Below are 22836 nucleotides of genomic sequence, written 5' to 3' on the forward strand. Positions count from 1 at the left end.
AATTGTCAAGTCTTGGAAGAATTTTCAAGCTTTCTATGCGCGGGGACAAGAATAATGAGGAAAGTTACCCTTTGGGTGAAGAAGTGAGTGAAGCCTTCTAGAAAGCATAAAGCATATTGCAGAAAAGGGAAATTGTGAGAAAATGACCTCTTGATAAGGCGATTTCAAAAATAACTCCATATATAAAGTTATCTGTTTCTAGCCAAAAATAAGCATGAGAAGACCAAAATGCCCTTAAAAATATCGTTTCAAATAAATGCTTAGTTGTTTGAGCTATCTGCCTCCCGCTAAAGAGAAAATAGAAAAAAATAAAAATAAATGCGCTCAGCTGTTTGAGCTCGGTCATCTTTCTCTCTCAACTCTCTGAATTGTCTCAACTCTGGCAAGTCTCTGTTGAGCACCATTGTCGTCAACTCTCTCAGATCTCTGAACTGTATGAGCTCTGTCAACTCTCTATTGAGCACCATCGTCATCGAGCTGTGGTCTATCTCTCGGCATTTGGCCACATTGTCGTAGATTAACAGACCCTATAGCAGAGATGACATCAAGGTACCTGTTATTGGGTTTATTTTTGCAACACATTTAAATTTCTGAAACATTTGGTGCAAATTAGAAGATGGATTAGAAACATTGCCCAGAGTTGTTACATGCCATGCATTTATAACATGTGTTAACATTATTTTAGCGTCACGGCTGTTCCTGGCATGTAGTGGGTTAACTAGTTTTTTGGGTTATTAGCGTGTCACGGCTGTTCTTGGCGTGTTGTGGATAAAATGGTTTTTTGGGTTTTTAGCGTGTCACGGTTGTTGGTGTAACGAGTCGGTAATTACAGTGATTGACGTGTCAGACTATTGGTGTAACAAGTTAGTAATTACAATGATTGGCATGGTACGACAGTGATGCATAGCGTGTCACAACATTTGACTTGATATGCATGGCGTGTTATAACATTTTACGTTATATGCATGGCGTGTAACAACATGACTGATAAATTTTTGATCAGGGCATGTATTGTGTAAAATGATTGACAATATATATTTTTTTTCAAAATTTCAGTGGGGTTCCAATTGTGCGACTTGTGATAAGACACGATGGTCAGTGGGTGGATGGCATTTATAAGGGTGGTGAGTCACGAATGCGGAAGGTTAAGAGTGATTTGTCGTATGAGGGCTTGATGAAGCTGGTTGAAGATGTTGTTGGGGTAAACTCAGAAATTGACGAGATTGAGTTACATGCATTAATCAGTACACCTGGAGAGCTATCACGGCCAATTATCAAGGATGATGAAGATGCTGCATTAATTCTGCTAGAACAGAGGAATGTTCCGGTTGTGTATGTCAACATTAAGGGATGCCAAACAAATGTTATGTCACATGAAGAAGTTGGACAACATGGTAATCAACTCAATCAAAATGAGATTTACAATGCTTCACATATACCACAACATTCGATCTAGAACCCACAACAATGGCAATTGAGGTATGCACAAGACAAGAGTTTTTGCAGCGCGGTAGACAGACGACATTCACAGAACAGTTGGCTGCACAATTCTGATTAAGATGTGCATCAAACCAATTTCTCGCTTCTCTAAAAAAAATGCAACGATCGGGTGAAATTGTAGAGTGCGTAATGCCATTGTCAAATGAGAATACGACACTTGAGGATAACAATGTGAGGTTAGAGGGTGACACTGCGACACTGGAGGATAAGACTGCATTTGATGAGGGAAATGAGGATTTGTTCGTTGCCGGTGAAGATAGATTTGATGACACTTCAGATGATGGGCTTGAACAATGGCAAGATGACAGTTCAGACGATGATTGCCTTTATGATAGTGACATTCCAATTTACAATAATGTTGAAGGCGAAACGGAATCTGTTAGAGGTGTTGATATAAGAGATGTTCAATGTGATGACAGTGATCAAGAAAAGGGAAATGCAGGGATATCTCGTACGTGGGTAATTGCAGGTGTAGAAAGGTTCTCCTTCCAAACAATTACCATTGAGGAGTCGACATGTGCCGAAGATCGCTTATACAAAGGAAGAATGTTTTCGTCCAAGGCCGAGTTGAAACAAGCTTTGAACATGTTGGTTATAATAGAGAAGTTTGCGATAAGAGTAAAAAGGTCATGTAAAGCTCGTTATGAGGTTGGTTGCAAGGACAAGGCATGCAAGTTTAGTGTGCGTGCAATGAAGTTACCTGATAGAGGAGAATATTGGCAAGTTCGGACATTCCACAAAGTACACACCTGTACCGTTGATGATTTGCAAAGGTGGTTTCCAACTACAAGTGCGAAAATGATTGGTGAACTTATGTCACACAAGCTTCGGGCTAATGGAGTAGCATTGAGACCTAAAGACATAATTTGTGAGATGAGGGTTCAGTGGGGATTGGAATGCTTGTATGGTAAGGTTTGGCAAGCGAAGGAGTATGCAGAGAGGCTTGTTTTCAGTCCACTAGAGGAGTCATTTCAACTACTACCCTCGTATTTTTATATGTTGGAACAAGAAATTCCTGGCACAGTGACTGTAATGGCTACTGATGAGGAAGAAAGATTCAAATATTGTTTCTGGTCATACGGGGCTTGTATTCGGGGGTTTAGCGATGTAATGCGTCCTACAGTTGCAATTGATGCGACACATCTAAAAGGCAGGTTCAACGGTGTTCTCTTTGTCACTGTATGCAAAGATGCGAACGAGTGCGTATATCCAGTTGGGTTTGGCATCGACCATGTTGAGGATGAAGACTCGTGGACATGGTTTCTTAGCAAGCTGCGTGATGTGGTTGGTTGTCATGAAAACACTATGTTCATTTCTAATCAGCATCTCATCATTAAGAAAGTAATCCAAAATGCATACCCAGAAGTGCACCATGGTTGATGTGGTTACCACTTGAAAAAAAACTTTAAAAACAAGTTCAAGCGCGACTATGTTTGTATGCTTTTCACCCTTGCTCGAGATTGCTATAAGGTGGCCAATTTCAATAGACATATGAACCAGTTACAGTAGATTCACCTTGGAGCCCACACTGACCTTATGAGAATAGGGCCTGAGAAATGGGCACGTGCATGTTCACCGGCAAGGCGATACCAAATGATGACATCCAACATTGCGGAATGTGTTAACTTATGCTTGAAGCATGCAAGACAAATGTCGATCACTGTTTTGATCGAGTTCATCAAAGACATGTTCCAGCGTTGGTTCCATGACCGGTACGAGGAGGCCGTCAAGGTGACCAAGCCCCTCAGCCCTTGGGTTGCCAGGCAATTGAGTAAACGGTTCAATGATGCACATCGCTTTGTAGTTAAGCCTATCAATTGAGTGAAGTTTGAAGTTAAAGACGGGAAGATGGACCGACTTGTAAACCTGTCTAGGAAGACGTGTTCATGTTGTGAGTTCCAAACAGATTTACTGCCATGTAAGCATGCCATTGCAGCAATAAGATCAGAATATCTTTATTTCTTATTTGAACCATAATTGACATAGTATTTACATTGTGCTTGAAGATTGAGTTTATTGTTTTTTTCAGTAAATGCAATCGTGAAGCCATTGAATTCTGCGCTGACTACTACAAGACAATCATTTTAGTGGAGCGTTATTCAAGATCCATTAGGCCGGTAGGGCATCCTAGTGAGTGGGACATCCCTTTTCATGTGAAATAAATTATTGTCTTGCCGTCACCTTGGCAAGGCCAAGTGGGAAGACCTAGGAGAAGAAGGATTCCATCAGCTAGTGAAGGCAGTCGAGCACAGAGATGTTCACAATGCAAGAGGTACAGGCATAACAGAGAGAACTACCCATCCCTATTTGTAGTTCCATCCACAAATCCAACACCATCTCCAAGTCAATCGGCTCTTCCATGAGTGTGTCGACCCAAAGCATGTTCAAGTTACAGATAAATCGGTCACACACGCAACAATTGTCCAATACGAAGGATAATGTATGAAAATGTGGGGTGTGTCATGGATGAAGACAGCTTGTCTGCCTAACTAAATGTGTCTTAAAATTGTAGTTGAACTGGTTTTGCTTTACGGATTTGTCTGCTCGGTCATTTTATGAGCCACTTTTAGTTACAGACTTTGCTGCCAAACATTTCAAGCAAATAAGCCTGTCAAGGCCTCTGTCTGATCAAGATAGTGTTAAAGTACATTCTTACATTGCTTGTAAGAATGTTTCTGATTACAATCTCCGTCAGACAGGATCTTTGACAAGCTTAGCTACCTAAAATGTTTGGCAATAAATTTCGTAACTAAAGGTGGATCATAGAATGACCGAGCGGACAAATCCGTAAAGCAAAACCAATTTGACTACAATTTAAGAGATAAAGTCCCTATACTGTTACCCCATTTGTCACATTTTATTACCACTTGTATTAAACAATTAATGATTTGATTTAATTCCTTTCTATTTCATTTGATTTAACCGTTCATGTTGTTACAATGAAATTCCTTTCTATTTCATGAGTAATTAAATTTCGCCAATATCGGTTAGTCGACTAAGAGCATTCTGCTTGCAAGTCTTGTGGTGACATGCTAAGTGAATGCAGACTTATGATGTGACATGCTGACCTGTTGTAGTCTTGGCGGGTGACACGGCAAGGGCCAATTGTGGTGACACGCTGAGTGCAAGCAGACTTATAGTGTGACACGCTGAGTTAATTCAGACTAATGGTGTGACACGGCTGACTTGGTGTAGTATCGTCAGGTCACACGCGACGACCCAATTGTTATGACACGCTGAGTGGAAGTAGATTTATGGCGTCACACACTGAGTATCTGCAGATTTCTGGTGTGACATGACAAGGCCCAATTGTTCTCACATGCTGAGTGGAAGCGGATTTATGGGCTGACACGCTGAGTGTTAGTGGATTTACAACATGACACGTTGACTTCTTACAGATTTATGGGGTGACACGCTAAGTGCAAGCAGATGTATGCGGAGACACGCTGACTGGTAGCAAATTTATGGCGTCACACGCTGACTTCTTGCGACTGTGTATCAAATTAAATATATTGTGTATACAAAAGAAAAAAAATTCTTCGTATAAAATTAATTGTGTATAGGAAAAAAAATTATGTATAAAATATATTGTGTATACAAAAAGAATTAATTCTGTATACAATGAATTGTATAAAATAAATTATGTATACAAAAATTTTGTGTATAAAATTAATTATATAAAAATAATTCTGTATACAAAAAAAAAGTACAGATAAGGGTCAATATGTTCAAGGTTCGCTCTCACAACTGTTGGCAAAAATTTCTAGAGTGTATTGCCGGTGCATTTTTGCAATCATATTCTGTTTAACTCTGATCTGTGTCGATTGCAAAATAGCATCCATGTACCCTATCATGAACATACTGCAGCTGACACTATCATTTTGCCGATGCACTTTAGCTTTTGGCAAATGAATATCCAATGGCATCGGCGTCAAATCCCGTCTCTTTCAACGTGCTTTGTTGAAATAACCGGCTTGGTGGCAGATGATTGGCATCATTGTCATCAAGGGTGTCATCTGAGCCACACGAACTCCGTTATCCTTAGCATCCGAAGTTCTTGTAGAGTCCATCACCTTGATCGTCCACCTCACTAAGTCGATCTTTGCAACCACCCAATGCCCTACAACGTTGCAAGGTGCAAGGATGAAATCCACATCTTCTCATTTTTTACCGTATATCAGCCTTTCACCCTCCATGAACCCCCGCAACTCATATGAAATTTGCATTGTGCCCCGGGCATCTTCTGTTGGAAATTTCGTGTGTAGCATACGGATGGCGTCCTGTGAAACATGTAAACATTAGCTTACACCTCATGCAATCAAAAGCTTAGTATTTATAGAATTGAACAATTTTCAAATAAACATACGAAGAATGTCGTGTCAACCATGCATGCACGGGTAGCGTACAGCTTCAACTTCGGCCCTGTCATCCGCTTGTCAAGTACACTGAGGCATGCGTCGATATATTCACTTGTCATTTCCTCATCGGGATCTTCTAAGATTATAAAAACGTCAGCCCCTTGATCCCCTAAGATGTCGACGTCACGCCTGCATAGATAACAAAATGAATTTCATAAGTCTTGGTGGATTAATGTTTGATTAAAAAATAATATTTGTAATGTTATTTATGAGCTTACCTCGCGGACTTGTCTTTCTTGAAATCTTAGTAGGCTTCTACGATTGTATCCTTCAGATCTCGACAGGTCACTAAGGGGTCGACGTACAGGCTTGCCATGTATTTGCTTGCCAGTTTCAACCGTGCCTGCTCAATTTGGTCTGAAATTTCTGTTGCACCATGATGGATAGCAGATGACTTTGGTGAAGAGGACCGTGTCTCAACTGCATCAGGAGTGCTCTGATAAAGCACCATAGCTCCTGCTACTACCTCGACGAATGCATCGGTCAGAGGAAGATGCTCTCATTCAGCTATGATTGAGTTAGGGTCCCCCTTCCCTCCAGCAGATGCATCGATAATGGACTCGGGCAAATGAGCATGCTTTCCTTCAGCATCATCTGATTGAAGGGTGACATCCCCTGCCACAGCTTCATCGACGATGTCATCAACATGAGTTACGTGCTCTCCGTCAGCACCAAGAACGTCATTTTGAATGTGAACACCAAGTTCATGATGCTGCCCATTATCAGCATCATCGTGTTCCAGACCAGCAACGTGAGATAAAAGACCACCCTACAAAATGGGAAAAATTGTTAGTTAGCTCATAAAATACCACAAACCATAACAAGTAAAATGTTGTGACATGCCATGCATAACAAGCAAAATGTTCTGACACGCCATGGATAACAAGCAAAATGTTTTGACACGCCATGCATAACAAGTTAAACGTTGTGACACGCCATGCAACACAAGCAAAATATTCTGACACGCCATCTATAACAAGTGAAATGTTGTGACACGCCATGCATAACAAGTAAATTGTTCTGACACGCCATGCATAACAAGTAAAATGTTGTCACAAGCTAACGTTGACACGCCAATAACTAACTATAAAACAAATGTCCTAACCTGCTAATTACCAAAAACCAGTTAAACCACTACCACTTAACACCAAAAACCATCAAACCAGTAAGAAAAAACAGTCTAAACAGTTGCTAAACGTAAACCACCAAAATACAAGCAAAGATAGAATAACGTACTTGTGATTTAAGGCCTTCAAGAATCCGAGCAACGATATGATCCTCAAGAGTCTACATTGCTAGAGTCAATGACTGAATTGAAGTCTTCAGCTCCAACATCTCTTTTTCATGCTTACGCATGATTCGTTGGAGCTGACGGGTTGTGACTGCTCCGTCATTGACTCTTATCGACTGAGTCAACTGCAATAACATATATAATTGTGTTATTCAATAATCATATATGGAATTGTTGAATATTAACCGTTACAACTTTAATGTCCTTACCGGCGGCTCGTTAGCAGTTTACGATGGAGTCGGACCCATCGGTGCTTGAAGACTTATCGTCGCTTTTGTAAACTGCAATAACAGAAATTATTGTGTTACTCGATAAACATATGTGGAAATGTAGAACACAAACCGTTAGAACCCATCTTACCGACGGGTCGTTTCCACTGTGCATCTGAGGAGGAGAGGTGGGTGGTTTTGGAGCTGTCGGCGCATGGTCCAACTGCAAACATAGATATGTTATTCAATAATCACATATGGAATTGGAGAACACAAAACCATTAGAACTGTCCTTATCGGCTGTTCACTGCCTTGACCATGGTCATCCCCTTTATCCATCAACTAAGGGCTCGACAGCTCATCAACTAAATTAGTGGTGGTGTGCGTCTGCTTCATGCCACCAGAGGCTCTTTTTTCTTTCAAGCTTCTCCTTTTTTACCTTGCATCTAAGCCCCAATCCGACCGATCCTCTATGTGCCCTATTGGCACATACTCATGGCTCTTCGATAACGGGACATCAAGGTCCATAAAATACTTCCGGCTGGCCTCATCCGTGGTGGGTTCCAACGTCTCCAGTGCCCACAACTGCAAATAAACAAATAAAATGTTGTGATTATCGAATAGAAAAAATTATTATACAAATATAAAGTAAAAATTAGTAGCTGTTCACTCACATGCTCAGATGACTCTAACTTCTGAATTACCGTGTAGAAGTCTTTTGGCTTTTGATTGCAATCCCATTTGCACATTCGTGGGTAGACGTTGTCCTTCCGACCAGATGGGGTAACTATTTTTTGTAAGGCTGGAATTGCCTCTATTGCCCATAACTGCAAGTCAAATGTAACCATTATCAGACCATATATCATAAACGAGTGCATCCATAAATTATTAAAGCAAAAAAGAAACTGAAAAATGTTACGTGATAGTACCTGTATCACCCATGCGAATCTGTAAATGTTGTAGTGTAACCTAGTTTCCTTTGTTACGCTTGAGTCAAACACTTTGAACCCCTTCAAAAGGTAGTCCAAGGTCAGCTTCCAAACATAGTACCCCCATGGGAAGACATTCCAAGCGTCGATGTCCTCCACCAATGATAGCAACCAAGGCGTCACCTGTCTATGGTAGTCTTGACCAAATAAAATGTTATTGGCTATCAAGACGAGTGCCATCTTGGTCGTGTCTCCTGGTCGTTGGAAGTTGCCCCCGCGGAACGTATCAAGCAAAGCCTGCAGCTTAACGCTCTCTTGCCCATTCCAGTATCTAGCATGAATTTCGTCTGCAACAACTTAGTACGGTCGTCTGAACACATCGAGCATTGGACCAAACTTTAGCCAGGTGATGAGGCAGAACTCCTGCTTTGATAGCCGCTCCTTGCTCTTGCCAATGGCAAACCATAGCTCGTGGTCCATTGACTGGCTCTCAGTGATCCGACGAATCATGATGCTGTGCAGGAGACCGATGCAAAAGTACCCTTGTGTATAGACGTCCAAGATCCTTCTGAAGCACATACTCTTCACTGCATCATACTCCCCCTTCTGTTGGAGAGTCTTTGTGATGTAATGCAGTTGCGACCACTTATAGTGGGTGTTAATTGTGACGTTGAACCCCCACTTCTCCCTCGGCACGATCAACAAACTGTCAAGATCCTTATACTGTCCACACTAGATCTGTAAAATATGGCACACATGCACCAATGAGTTAAGCTGTAATGTGCAACAAGGTATACTGAAGACATAAATAAGGAATAAATGTTGTGAAACGCCATGCATAACAAGCAAAATGTTGTGACACGCCATGCATCGCAAACAAACTGTTGTGACACGCCATGCATAACAAGTAAAATATTGTGACACACCATGCATATCAAGTACAATGTTGTGACATGCAATGCATAACAAGTAAAATGTTGTGACACGCCATGTATAACAAGTAAAATTTTGTAACACGCCATGCATATCAAGTCAAATGTTGTGACACGCCATGCATATCAAGTAAAATGTTGTGATACGCCATGCATATCAAGTAAAATGTTGTAACATGTCATGAATATCAAGTCAAATGTTGTGACACGCCATGCATATCAAGTCAAATGTTGTCAAACGCCATGCATATCGAGTCAAATGTTGTCACACGCCAAGCATATGGAGTCAAATGTTGTCACAAGCTAACAATGCCGTGACACAGTAAACACCAAAAAATCCCTAATATCACTACGACTTAACCCAAAAAACCATCAAACCAGTAAGAAAATACAATGTACATATTTGCAAAATAAAACAAAAAATACGAACATATCAAACAAACCCAGCAAAAAAGTAAAAAATTAAAGAACATAAGAATGTTTTAATTTGAGACTTACTGACCTCTTCACTCATAGCCGACATTGTTGCTGGTGCTGTGCTGTCGTTACGCTTGCAAAAGCCTTCTCGAACACTCCGGTACCGACGGGAATGAGAAATGAATCACACAGACGTTAGGAATTCTGAAAAATAACTGTTTAAAATGAAAAATGCCCTTATAATATTCTTATTCGTTTCACTAAGGGAGTGGAAGTTCAAACGATTACCACAATAACTACCCATTTGTTTTTTTCCTCTCTCTATTTCAAACCATGACGTGTCAGCCGTTCAAGAAATGCCGTGTCACACACTCTAAACCAAGCAATGCCGTGTCACACACTCTAAACCATGGCGTGTCAACTTAACAAGCAATGCTGTGTTACACACTTTAAACATGGCGTGCCACTAACTCTGAACTCTAGCTTGTCACAACTTCTCTCCATGGCATGTCACCAACTCTGAACTCTAACATGTCATAAATTCCTTCCATGCTGTCTCACCAACTCTGAACGCTAACGTGTCACAGATTCCCTCAATGCCGTGTCACCAACTCTGAACTCTAGCTTGTCACAGATTCCCTCCATGGCGTCACACCAACTCTGAAAGCTGGCGTGTCACAGATTCCCTCCATGTCGTGTCACCAACTCTAAACTCTAGCGTGTCATAGATTTCCTCCATGTTGTCTCACCAACTTTGAATGCTGACGTGTCACAGATTCCCTCCATGCCATGTCACCAACTCTGAACTCTGGCATGTCATAAATTCCCTCCATGGCGTCTCACCAACTTTGAACGCTAGAGTGTCACAGATTCCCTCCATGTCATGTCACCAACTCTGAACTCTGACGTGTCACAGATTCCCTCCATGGCGTCTCACCAACTCTGAAAGCTGGCGTCTCACAGATTCCCACCATGGCGTGTCACCAACTCTTTACACTAACGTGTCACAGATTCCCTCCATGGCGTCTTACCAACTCTGAACGTTGACGTGTCACAACCGTGTCACACATTCCCAACATGATGTTTCACGAACTCTAAACCTTGTCTTGCCACAGCAATCTCACATATGGTCTGCTATAGCATGACCATTTTCTGCTTTGGATTCACATCTTTCTCCTTTCAATTCACCACCGTATCAAGGATTTCTGGTTTCACATCATTAGCCAAGCTTTCCATTCATCATGAATGGTTCCTCGTTCGGTTTAATATCACTTTTCTCCTCTTATTTGAATGCCATGACCCAAATCTCTAAAAAACCATCTCATGCAATATTATTTCTTTTTGCATAACCTTTGGAAAAAAAAAAGAATGTTTTGCACAAAATTAGATGTTCGTAAAATTCTTTGCATATTTATTTATTCTTTCCCATTTTTTGCCTGTTTGAGAGTGCTCGCTAAAGAAGATGGCTCATTAAAGGCATTTTTATCCCAAAATCTATTTGGGTGGCTAAAAACAGTTAAAATTATCCCAAGGGTTATTTACAAAAACATATTATTTTCAAGGGCTAAAAAAAAAAAAAATTCCCCTACAGAAAATGCATGGACAAGTCAAGGCTAACCTTGCGGACAATGGGCATGTGAAATTAAGGCTTTTGGTTGTGTTTCAATGACGTTTTTTTTCTTTAGTCATCAAAATAGATCCACTCAAACTAATTTAATGACGTAGATTATGTTAGTAGATGACAAGCAATTTTTGTACGTTTCTTATTTAGTTGGAAGTTTTATTAAGAATTATAGGTATAATAGAATTTCTTTTCTTATTTTAATGTACTTGGAAGATAAGTTTAGGAATTTACTTCTCTTTTACACTAAGGAAGTCTAAGGTAAAATACTTCCTTATTTGAATTTATTTTACTTGCACTCTAAGTTTAGGTCAAGTAAGATTATACTATTATAAATAGCACCCTTAGACTTAGTTGTTAGACAATTTTAATTTTTTGAATTATTGAATAACATTATGTTTTCTTTCAAATTTTGAGTTTAAGTTTCGACGTTTAAAACTTAATTATCAATTTTAAAAACTCTGTCGAGTGCTAGCTTTTGTTTTCATGCTAGCTTACTAAGTCGATTGGTATCAGAGCGAGAAAAAAAAAACTCACTTAATCTATGGCAGGTGACATAGTCATGGTTGGTGGCGGTTCTCATAGCGAAGATTATTGAATTGAGACCTTGTGATCTACAATGTAAGATTAAGGGGTGGTGTTGAAAGCTTTGGAGTAACAAATGGATTTCAGATTCTAACGTTTAGAACGATGCTTTGAAGAAATTGCATATCGATTTGATGCTTTAGGTGTAAATGCCAATAGAAATTGAAATGACGAAAGGCCATGTACTAAACAACAAATCTATTGAACAAGTCTACATGGAAGATTCAAATAAAGAAATTGATTATTTGGTAGAACTTGTGAAATACACTGGATATGGAAGGAATAATTATGGTGATTGAGATACCAGAGATTTCAGATTAAAGGTGAATATTCCTTGCTTTAATGGGAGTTTAAATGTTGAAGAATTTCTAGATTTGATTGTAGAAATAGATAGATTTTTTGAATAAATGGAGATTCTAGAAAGAAAAAGGGTGAGACTTCTCACTTGCAAATTGAAAGGTCCAGCTTCTGCATGGTGGGAAAGGTTATAGTTCAGAAGGAAATGTGCAGGGAAAACACCAATTAGAACTTGGTATAAGATGAAGCAACTGTTACAGAAAGATTTTCTTTTTTTTTTAATTATGAGCAGAATTTGTTCTAGAAGTACTAGAGATGCCATCAAGGTCAGCAAACTATACATAAGTATATTGTAGAATTTATGAGGTTAGTTGAGAGAAATGACTTAAGGGAGATTGAAGGACAATGCGTTGTCAAGTATCTAGAGGGGTTGAAATACGTTATCAGAGACAAGATGGGGGTATAGATATTGCGAAATTTATCTAAAGCATGAAATATTGCTTTAAAGGTTTAATTGATGTTGTAGGAAAAGAACAAACTTGATTATTCTTGCGAGAGTTGGAACAAGGATAATTATAAAGCATCTAATGACAAGAATAAATCAATTCATGATAATTCTGCATGTAATGACCAGTACATGGAAGAGAAGACGGTTGGAAAGTAAAAGGTGACAAATGCGAAGGAATGGCAGAAAGTTGTAAATCCCTATGCTAAACGAATCCTAGGAAAGTATTTTAAATGCAATCAACCTGGTCATAGATCCAGTGACTATCCTCTCAGAAAAGTAGTCTATGTAGTGGAACGAGAAGAAGAGGATGATGAGATTTTCTATGGTCTAAATGGGGATGATGACGAGTATGAAGATTATAACAATGACCAGAATTATGTGGTAAGAAGAATGATGTTGTCTCTAAAACAAGAGGATAACACTTAGCGGAATTAGTTATTTTGAACTAGGTGCACTATCAGTAACTATTTATTTGATGTGATTATTGATAGGGAAGTTGTGAGAATATTATCGGAACGGATGTTGTGGAAAGTCTAAAAAACTCTCCAATCCATACCCTATTGGTTGGATACCTTTTTTCATTGGCAAATACAGGGATGAGGTATATTTTGATATTGTGGATATGGATGCTTGTCACTTGTTATTTGGTAAACCCTGGTAATTTGATGTTGTAGCGCAACATGATGGGAGAGAAAACACCTACAAATTAGAGAAAGATGGCATAAAGTTTACTTTAGTGCCAATGAAATGAATTGTCAAAACTAAAGCTTCTAAATTGGAAAGGCAAACTTTCTTTATCCTTACTCATTCAAGTAATGAGATAGAGGCTATTTTCAAAGAGTCAAAAGAAATGTATGCTCTGATTATGAAGTAGGTGTTGTCAATTGAAGAGAATAAAAAAATAGTAGTGCATCTAGGAGCAGTCAAACTGTTACTAAAAAATTTAGTGAGGTGATGCTAGAAGATTTACCTAACTGTTTACCACCTATGAGGGATATTCAGTACCATTTTGATTTGATTCCTAATGCTTGTTTACTAAATTTGCCTTATTATAGGATGAGCCCAAAAGAAAGTAAGATTCTCAAGGAGAAAGTGGAGGAATTACGATACAAAGGACATATATAAGAGAGCATGAGTCTATGTGCAGTTCCGGCCTTACTAACCCCAACAAAAGATAGAAGTTGGAGGATGTGTGTAGATAGCTGAGCCATCAACAAGATTACTGTTGGATACAAGTTTTCAATTCCTAGACTTGATGACATGCTTGATAGATTTTCTAAAATGGCGTACTTTATATCTGGCAAGAAGACTTCAAATGCAAGCGAAATAGTCAAATTATTTTTCAAAGAGGTTGTCTGTCTGCATGGTGTGCTTAAAACCATCACTTCAGATTGGGATAGCAAGTTTCTTAGCCATTTTTTAAGGACTTTCTGGAAGATGTTTGATTCATCCTTGAATTACAACAGTACAACTCATCCACAAACTGATGGTCAAATTGAATTAGTGAACAAAACCCTTTGGCAATCTAATTCGCAATATTTGTGGTGATAGACCGAAGTAGTGGGACTTTGCATTAGCACAAGCAATGTTTGCTTATAATCGTGCTGTTCATAGTACCATAGGAAAATCTCCAATTTCTATTGCATACATAAAGTCGCCACAACATGCTCTTGATGTGATCAAGCTACCTAAAATTCCTGGATTAAGTGTAGTTTCAGAAAATATAATATGGCTAATTAGTTTCAAGATGTTCAAGCTGAGGTAAAATAGAAATTAGAGCAAGCTAACGCCAAGTATAAAAAAGTTGTAGACCAACATTGTAGAAAGTAGATTTTTGAAGTAGGAGATTAGGTGATGATATTTCTATGAAAAGAAAGGTTTCTAGTGGGGACTTATAGTAAGTTATAGCCTAAGAAGTATGAACCATACTATATTTTGAAGAAGATCAATGACAATGCATATGTTGTGGATTTGCTAGACATAATGGGAATTTTCGAAAAATTTAATGTAACGGATATTTACTCATTTCATTCATCAAATGAACCTTTATATTCAGTTGTACAAGTTAACTCGAGGTCGAGTTTTTTTCAAGTGGAGGGGATTGACGTAGATTTTGCTAGCAGATGACAAGTAAGTTTAGTATTTTTCTTATTTAGTTAGGAGTCCTATTAAGAATTATAGGTATGATAGAATTTCTCGTTTTAATTTAATTTACTTGGACAACAAGTAAGCATAGATTTAAGAATTTACTTTTCTGGTACTCTAAGAACGTCTAAGATAAAATATTTTTTTATTTGAATTTACTTTACTTGCACTCTAAGTTTAAGTCAAGTAAGATTAAGCTATTATAAATAGTATCTTTAGGCTTAGTTGTTAGATAATTTTAATTTTTTTAATTATTGAATAATATATTGTTTTGTTTTAAATTTTGAGTTTAAGTTTCTACGTTTGAAACTTGATTATTAACCTTAAATGCTCTGTCGAGTGTTAATTTTTATTTTCACGTTAACTTGCAACGTCACTAAATTTGAGAGCAAACTTTTAATAGAGCTTGTAGGTTAGAGAGAGTTGTCGGAAGGGCCAACATCAAGAGCACTACTTAATACTAGCCAGAGCTAGATACAAACTTTGGAAAAACAAAATGAGCAAATACTAAGCAGTACCTTAACCATATAAATGAGCACAGAAGCTGAAATAAGGCACTAAGATCTGTAACTTTCAACAATCAGCTCCACACTGAACAAGCACTAGAACCATATTTCTTATAGAGATTGTTTTGTTTATTTTTATTTCAGCTAGCTGATGTTCAAGCAAGAATATTAGATAGCTTGTCTAAGTTGGCTGCCATATTAATTAATGAAGTGCCATGTCAGAATTGGTGATTAAAGAAGGAAATATTAGTCCTTACACTCGTTCAAACTACTTTGTAGTTTGCTGGATAGTTTGCCTTGTTTCATTGCAGGCAAAGCCAGCTTTGTTGTGCTAGCTAGTAGCATATCTTTCCTGCTGCTTATTTTGGAAAAGTAAAATCACAATTTTCCAAAAATAAAAAAAGTGTCCAAATAACTGAGATGAAAATGTTAATGGGCAGTTATGGCAGATACATTCGGGAATTTCATTACATCTCTTATTTATTTTATGGTCTCTTAAGAGAAGTTCAATGAGCATCTTATACTTCATATTGAGATGCTGTACGGAACTCCTTTTCCTGTAACACCAGGCTCAGAAAATGGCTTCAAAAGCTCATATGGTACAATCCCAGCTCCACTTCTGTTTTTCCAACTGCCGTTTGCATTCCTTTCATCAATGATCCCTTCAATCTCCTTCAATTTCCCATTAAGTTTTTCAAATGCTGCCTTTATAATTGGATCTTCACCCCACGATGGCTCCATTTTCTCTCCTAAGTACTCCTCATCCGGTGAATGATTCGATAGCACATCCAAAACAGCCATCACTTTAGTAGCTTGCATTCGAGAAGGGAAGCATTGCAGAAGCACAGCTTCTGGATTTTTCTGAAAAAGATTCCATTCTTCGTCGGAGGGGTCCTCAGTGGGCATTTGGGTTCTAGCAATGGTAGGCTTATTAGGAAAATAGCCTGCATACGCATATTGTCCAAAGTTCACTGCTGCATGGTGACCTGAGGTTACCCAAATTATAGTAGTGATGATATCAATCAGGTCTTGTGGGGTTCTGAGAGTAGGCCACCATGGTTCATCCTTTTTGTCAGCATGACCAACTGTACGAATTTCTGTCCACCATTCTTGAAGCTCTTCATCTGACTCCACAAGACTTGCATTTGGATAGTAATGATTCACATAAGCAGAAACCCATTGTTTGAGGGCATCCCATATAAGTAGACCATCATTGGCGAAAGGATAGTCGTTGATTGTTAGTCTTAGACCGTGAGGTGCATTCGGATCCTCCTCAGCCATCCCTCTAGCATCAATGAAGTTATAAAAAGAGATATATCAAGATTAGGGAAGAGCTTATAGGCATTTGAGTACCCAAATTTGCAGCTAGATTACCTGCTAACTAAATCTGCAGGTAGAGCCTGATGATCAAATCGCCACTCTAAGTCATAGGCTATAGCACAAAGCTCCATGGAGTACTTGCCAGGGGTGAATGAGTTTTCAATTATCCCATCAGCATTGATCAGTGATTCTCGAGCTAGCGCATTAATCTCTATAGTGTATCGGAAATGAGGATGTAACAGCCTATAGATTGGGTGCATCACGCTGAGTCGCCGATTGGTTGCAATAATATAAGTTTCGGTGACACAATGAGTTCTTAACCTGAAAACAGATCAAAGGGGTTTCAATTTAGTGCCACATAAAGAGCCCCCATTCAAAGAAAAGAAATGCACCTACGTACCAATGACTGACTAGTTGATGATAGCCTGCATCATGAGCAAGGACATGAGCTTTAGCGAGCCGCCAGAGCCAACAGGCTGTCGAATCCCAAGAAGGTGCATAAACTTGTTTCCACTGTGGCTTTCCGTCCGATGGTGGCCGTACCAACTCAATGGCTAGTGGCCTCAATGTGTCATTAGAGTTTAAGAAAAATAGAGTTCTTGATCCATACAATGTCGTGCCTTTAAGCTCTCTGACTTTCTTGACATATGGTAAATATAAGTCATGGTAATCTAGGATGAATAACTTTTTTTGTTTTATAGCCTGCACAAAACCAAATTCCAAATTGATATACAAATTAATTGATGAGATATGCTGGTGCTTTTAGTTGTCTAATCTTCAACTAAGTCTTTTATGGCACCTGCTCTACCGTCATCACTCCGACGATCTCTTGCTCAATCATTTCTGTGGTGATTGCGGACTCTGCCGGACCATAGATCTTAGGATCCAGTTTGCTCTTCAATGGCCATTCCTGCAAGAAGTTTATACAATTTTAAAGCTTGGAAGGAAAAGAATATTGCTTGTGCTAGCCAAGCTAAACCCCTTCCCTCCCTTTTAATTTTTTTTTTTATCTAAGTCCTGTTTTAATCAGATGCTTTATAAAGCAAATGTTAGGTGATATTCTTTTGCAAGATATGCTTTGAACAATATTATGGTCTTTAGATGAGTTTGTCTCGGATAGCCTGCTAAATGTTTGTCTATTATGGGCCCTTGAGCCTGTTAGATCAGTGGTTTCAAGCGTAATGTTGGTATCAGGAAGTGTGTTGGTATATAGTATAATGTTTGCATATCATACCGTAACTAGCCGAATGCTATATGGATTTAGACCAGCAAGTGTTTGCCGAGCAAACTCCTCATCCCTAAACCAGAAGAACTTGTCCCCTGCAAACACAAAATCAACATATATAAGTACATGTGCCTTCCAATTTTTTAATAAGTATAATTTTTAAAAAAGAGAGAATTCGAACTCAGCTCTTTGACCAGTACCATGGAGCCAAATGCTCAAGTGCAATAAGCCTAAATTTAAATCATATCCTCTAGGCTTAGTAGAACTACCCTGTACATATATATGCCTTTATGTGTGTTTATCATTAAAAGATTGAGAATGCTCACTAGCCATTGTGTCAGGGGCCTCGAACCGTAGCACATCCTCACTTCCCTCACTGATAGCCTTGAAAAGTCTAGGCAGGACAGTGTTCCAAATTCCTTGTTTCTGGAGGGGAGGCAAGTTAATTCCTTCGCTGAAAAGTGAGTCCACAGCATTGATGTGCGGAAATCCCATATCGGGGTCGACAATTGTGTTCTCAACAGTTGGTATCAGGCAATGCATCAATGAGTATACAGTCTTTGCCGAAAATGTTAGCTGCTTTATCTCTGAGAAGCATTCATCTCTAGGTACGTAGAAGTGGCCGGTTCTTTTCTCCGACAATGGATCTGCAGCAACACCAGAGGTTATTGCATTGCAACCAAAACAGTAATAAAGTTCAACTGGTCGGAATTTGATGATAGCTTATAGCTGAATGTAAAAAGAATTTTGAAAGGAATAATCATTTTATTAACTTATCATTAGAGGCGCCCGAGTACACAAGACTAAGCTACTAAGCACGGAAACAGATCCCCAAAGAATCTATAACCAAGCGCTTAAATCTTTACCAGCACCTTGCTTTTGCCCGGGACTGGGAGTATTCAAAACCATCTTTAATCCTTTTTTTTTTTTTTTGCTTGAAACGAAAAAAAAAGAAGAAGGAAGTATCCATTCCAAATTTGACTATAAGAAGCAAATACATCTGCCTTGCTAAATTTAGAAAGTTTAAATAACTTCATTAAATTTTATGACGAAAATTAAAGAAAGTTCCATAACTTCATTAAAAAAGGTCACTTGATGAATTGTATATTTTATGGAAAATGTTCGGATTAAATCTTTTATTCTTGTTTCTTTTCTTTGTCTTTTTTAAATGATTTTTTATGCCTTTTGTTTTTATTTTTTTTATTTTTTTAAAATAAATAAAATTTTTTGATATGTATGTGTGTGTGTGTGTATATATGTATGTATGTATAAAGAAGCTCTTGAAATCATTAGGGTAAAAGAAAACGGAAAAATTAAAAAGGCCAACTTTTAGTTGTAGGTGTAGCATTTGGCATGTAGGATACCTGTTTCACATGGAGGCCTTCCAGTTCTGCAGCGTCTAGGGTAGGGAAAGTGTTTACCACCCAGTACAGGTCTTTTGAGGCCGAGATCTTTATCAGGCTCTCCAAGATCATTGTAAACGTCATAATCATATATCCTTTCGTAGCGTTGGCGCTCTCCCATGCCATTCCCTCGCAAACTCGCAAGTTCTTCCTCTCTTAGCCTCTTCAGTCCATTTGGAGTCTCTGATGGCAAATACGACTGCTTCTCCCAAATACAAAACATTACTTATGGATTTTACAAATTCTTAACAACATTTGAGATTGTTGTTTCCTTCTTTTATTTTTTATTTCTATTACCCGATCTTTTATTTTTGGTATAATATTTAAAAAGTCTCTAAATTATTTTAAAAAATTTAAATAAATCTTTATTCTTTTATTACATTCAATCAAATTTTTATACTTTTATTTTAAACTAAATAAACTCTTATATATATTTTTGAGCTAAATAAGTTTTTATAACTAATATTCAATTTAGTTAAAATATCATTTATCATTGTATGCCACGTGATATTGTTGACATACTATAATAGATGATAATGTGACATGATAATATAATCATGTAACATTTTTTACTATCCACATCAACACTATATGAGCATAAAATTATAAGTGACATTTGACTTAATAATAATTAGTTAATTATTAGTTATAAGGTTTGTTTGATTTAAAATGAAAATATAAGAATTTGATTGAAAATAATAAAAAAATAAATATTTATTTGAATAATTTTAAATAACTTAGAATTTTTTAAAATTTTTAATAAAATAAATATAAATTATCACTGAAATGAAACCTTAGCTCGTGAGAATGACAAGTCACAGGCCTTAGTCCATTGTGGTACCAAACGTTGGACCACCTAGGACCGAAGAAAAAGACGCATATGTACACCATCACAAAGCAACGACAAACGAGCAGTACCAGGATTAATCCTCGCTTCCCTTCCACAAAAATCATCACAAATTATCTCATCTGCTGTTTCCTAGATCTTACAAATTGTTAGGCCAGATAATATTATTTACATTCATAATTTGACATGTTATTTTTTAAAATTACTTTCTTTTAGCAAATCATCAGTGAGCAACTTTCAAAATAAAATACTTTGACAATTAGAATTTGACATTTTTTAATGTGAAAATCTCTGATTCAAATCATTTAAGAGTGATGGTGTTTGTTGAAACAAACTTATAATGTAGCTAATATTAATGAAAAGTATAATTACAAAGGCGAAAGAAAATTTATTTAACTTAATATATATATTAAATTTATGTTTAAGCATTTCAACGAAAATTTTCATCAAATGCATTTAAAAGTTAAGGTGTTAAATGATAATGTGCGAATGGTTTGAAGGAGCTAAAATCCAGACCTTGTTGGTGAAGAAGACTCTCTTTTGAAGATGCTCAAATTTAGAGTGAACCCAGGAAGCACAGTTCACCTTGACGGGGCCACTGGGAAAGCCATCAATGACTATATCATCCACATACATCTCTCTGTGGTGCTCATTCTCCACAAAAACTGCTCCAAGCTCCCCAAACTCCATCGGAACTTCAAACTCTGCTTCGTACTTCACATCCTCACCCTTGTTAGCCATCCGGTGCGCGAATGCTTTGATCGTCTTCCTTTCTAATCCCGTGGCTACACAGATTAAAGCAATAAATCAATTCCCTCACCCCATATACAAGATTATTATTCATTTGCTTTTATTTTTCTCTACTCTTAACACTTTTTAGAAAATTCTTTTCATCTACCCAAAGCTGAATAAAATCCACAACCGTACGTTAACCATGCCAAAATATAAAGCCATAGCAAATACTTACTAGGGTCCAGCTCCTTGCTAACAAGCTCCAATAGAATTGATTTACCAAGCAAATCTTGTATATCATCTAGCCCTCGGTCTAGCCTTAGGTGAGTGACTATGTCACCTACACTTTCTGTGACATTGACAATGGCCTTTACACGAAGACATTTCTCTGTAGCTGTTGCAACCGCTTTTACTTTCCTCAAGGCAGCGGTAACTCGAACAGCTCTGCTTGTTTTGTTGAACGACGGCCAAGAGTAAAGGGGAAGCAGAGCCCGGTCACTTCCGTGGAGAAATAGGTTGCGAAGTGGGAATAAAGTTTTGATGGAGTAGTGACGCTGGTGAACTTGTGATTTTAACATTGTTTTGGGCTTGAGGAGATATGCAAGCTCTGGATTCTGAGCTGTTCGTTTTATACAAGTGGAGGAGAGAAAGACAAAGAGAAGCGTGATTTGATTTTATTTTATTGCCAGTATGGTAATTAAATCTGACAGATTAAATCCCAGAGATGGAAATGTTTCTTTCTTTTTAAAAGGAAGATTTCACATTGGGTCTTTTACTTTAGAAAAATATGCAATGTGATATTTGTATCAAGAGATGTTTAATTATATGATATTTTAATTTTTATTTATTAATTTATGTATTTTGAAATTTAACACTGATGGTATATTTATCAACCAATAAAAATTTGGCATGTGATTATATAAATGACAAATCATTGTATGAATTATTTTGATATGTACACTGGCACACCTGTTTTATATGTAATAAAATAATTAAATATTTATTTTTGCGAAATTTAATGTATTGATTTTATATATTATCAATAAAAAATTATCATTTTATTAATCAACAAATTTAAAAAATTTAAAATTTTCGAAAATACGTATACAAGACTGTTTTTGTGATCAAGAAGATGAATTTTTTTGGGGACTAACTAGCCTAGTCTGTCGGGGAGTTGTAGAGATCCCTCAAATCATCACCAACTCCAAAACCAAACCAAACCATGAAGTTTCCCTTTTTCTTCCACTCAACTTGAATTGCTGGGTTTGAGTTCTTCTCACACAAAAACCCTAAACCACCCTCATTGTTTAATTACTGTTTATATTTAAGGTAAAATTTTTGATTATAATTACACGCGAGTTTATCATTTTTCAAAATAAACACTCCGTCTTAAAAAAATATCTTCTACTAGATGCAAAAGTTTAGTATTTAGTCTACTATTAGTATTTATCTTAATTTGATGACGTAATAATATTAAAAGGATAATATTACTCTTCATGAATTTTAAAAATTATTATATTATAAATTTTTTTAAAAAAATACCTCCCATCTATCGGATCTAACCGAACAGCGTCAGATCCAGGAGTACCACGATCTGGTGCTCTCAAGGGGAGCATCATGATCTGGTGCTTCTTGGGGATTAGTAATTTGGTGCTCCCAAGAGAGCACTGGGAGCACCAGATCGACGCTCCCCAATTCTAGTGCTCCTTTGGAGTGATTGGTCGAAATAAGGAAATATTGTTAACCGGTTGAAAAGAAAAGAAAAGATTAAAAAATAAAAATTTTTTTTTATGTATTTCATATTTCAATATTATCGTCATTTATCTAAAATTTTAAAATTCTATCGCTTTAACCTTTCTTAATTTATCTACGCCTGTAGCCCTTCTCACCGTTTGCAAGCTAGTCAATGAAAACTCAGGAACATTCTGGATTTTCAAGCTTATGTGAACAG

The 22836-nt window shown here is 37.6% G+C and overlaps 1 protein-coding gene across 2 annotated transcripts; it reads right to left on the reverse strand.

The window, feature by feature from the left end:
• Positions 1-15742: 15742 nt before the first annotated feature.
• LOC18589726 (linoleate 13S-lipoxygenase 2-1, chloroplastic-like) lies at positions 15743-21518 on the reverse strand. 2 transcript variants are annotated; one of them, XM_088809593.1, is made up of 9 exons: positions 21121-21518; positions 20670-20938; positions 19268-19505; positions 18230-18550; positions 17913-17998; positions 17478-17588; positions 17079-17380; positions 16733-16999; positions 15743-16652 (listed from the first exon to the last, which is right to left on the reverse strand). In XM_088809593.1, exons 1-9 carry the CDS (start codon positions 21461-21463, stop codon positions 15884-15886), a joined length of 2706 nt encoding a protein of 901 aa, XP_088665719.1. In that variant the 5' UTR covers positions 21464-21518; the 3' UTR covers positions 15743-15883. The 2 variants fall into 2 exon arrangements, with proteins under 2 accessions (XP_088665719.1, XP_017983404.2); XM_018127915.2 differs by having other exon boundaries at positions 15743-16643; positions 21121-21515.
• Between the last annotated feature and the right edge of the window lie 1318 nt (positions 21519-22836).

This window comes from Theobroma cacao, chromosome 9, assembly GCF_053813885.1.
Source record: "Theobroma cacao isolate CCN51 chromosome 9, ASM5381388v1, whole genome shotgun sequence".
In the NCBI taxonomy this organism is placed as follows: domain Eukaryota; kingdom Viridiplantae; phylum Streptophyta; class Magnoliopsida; order Malvales; family Malvaceae; genus Theobroma; species Theobroma cacao.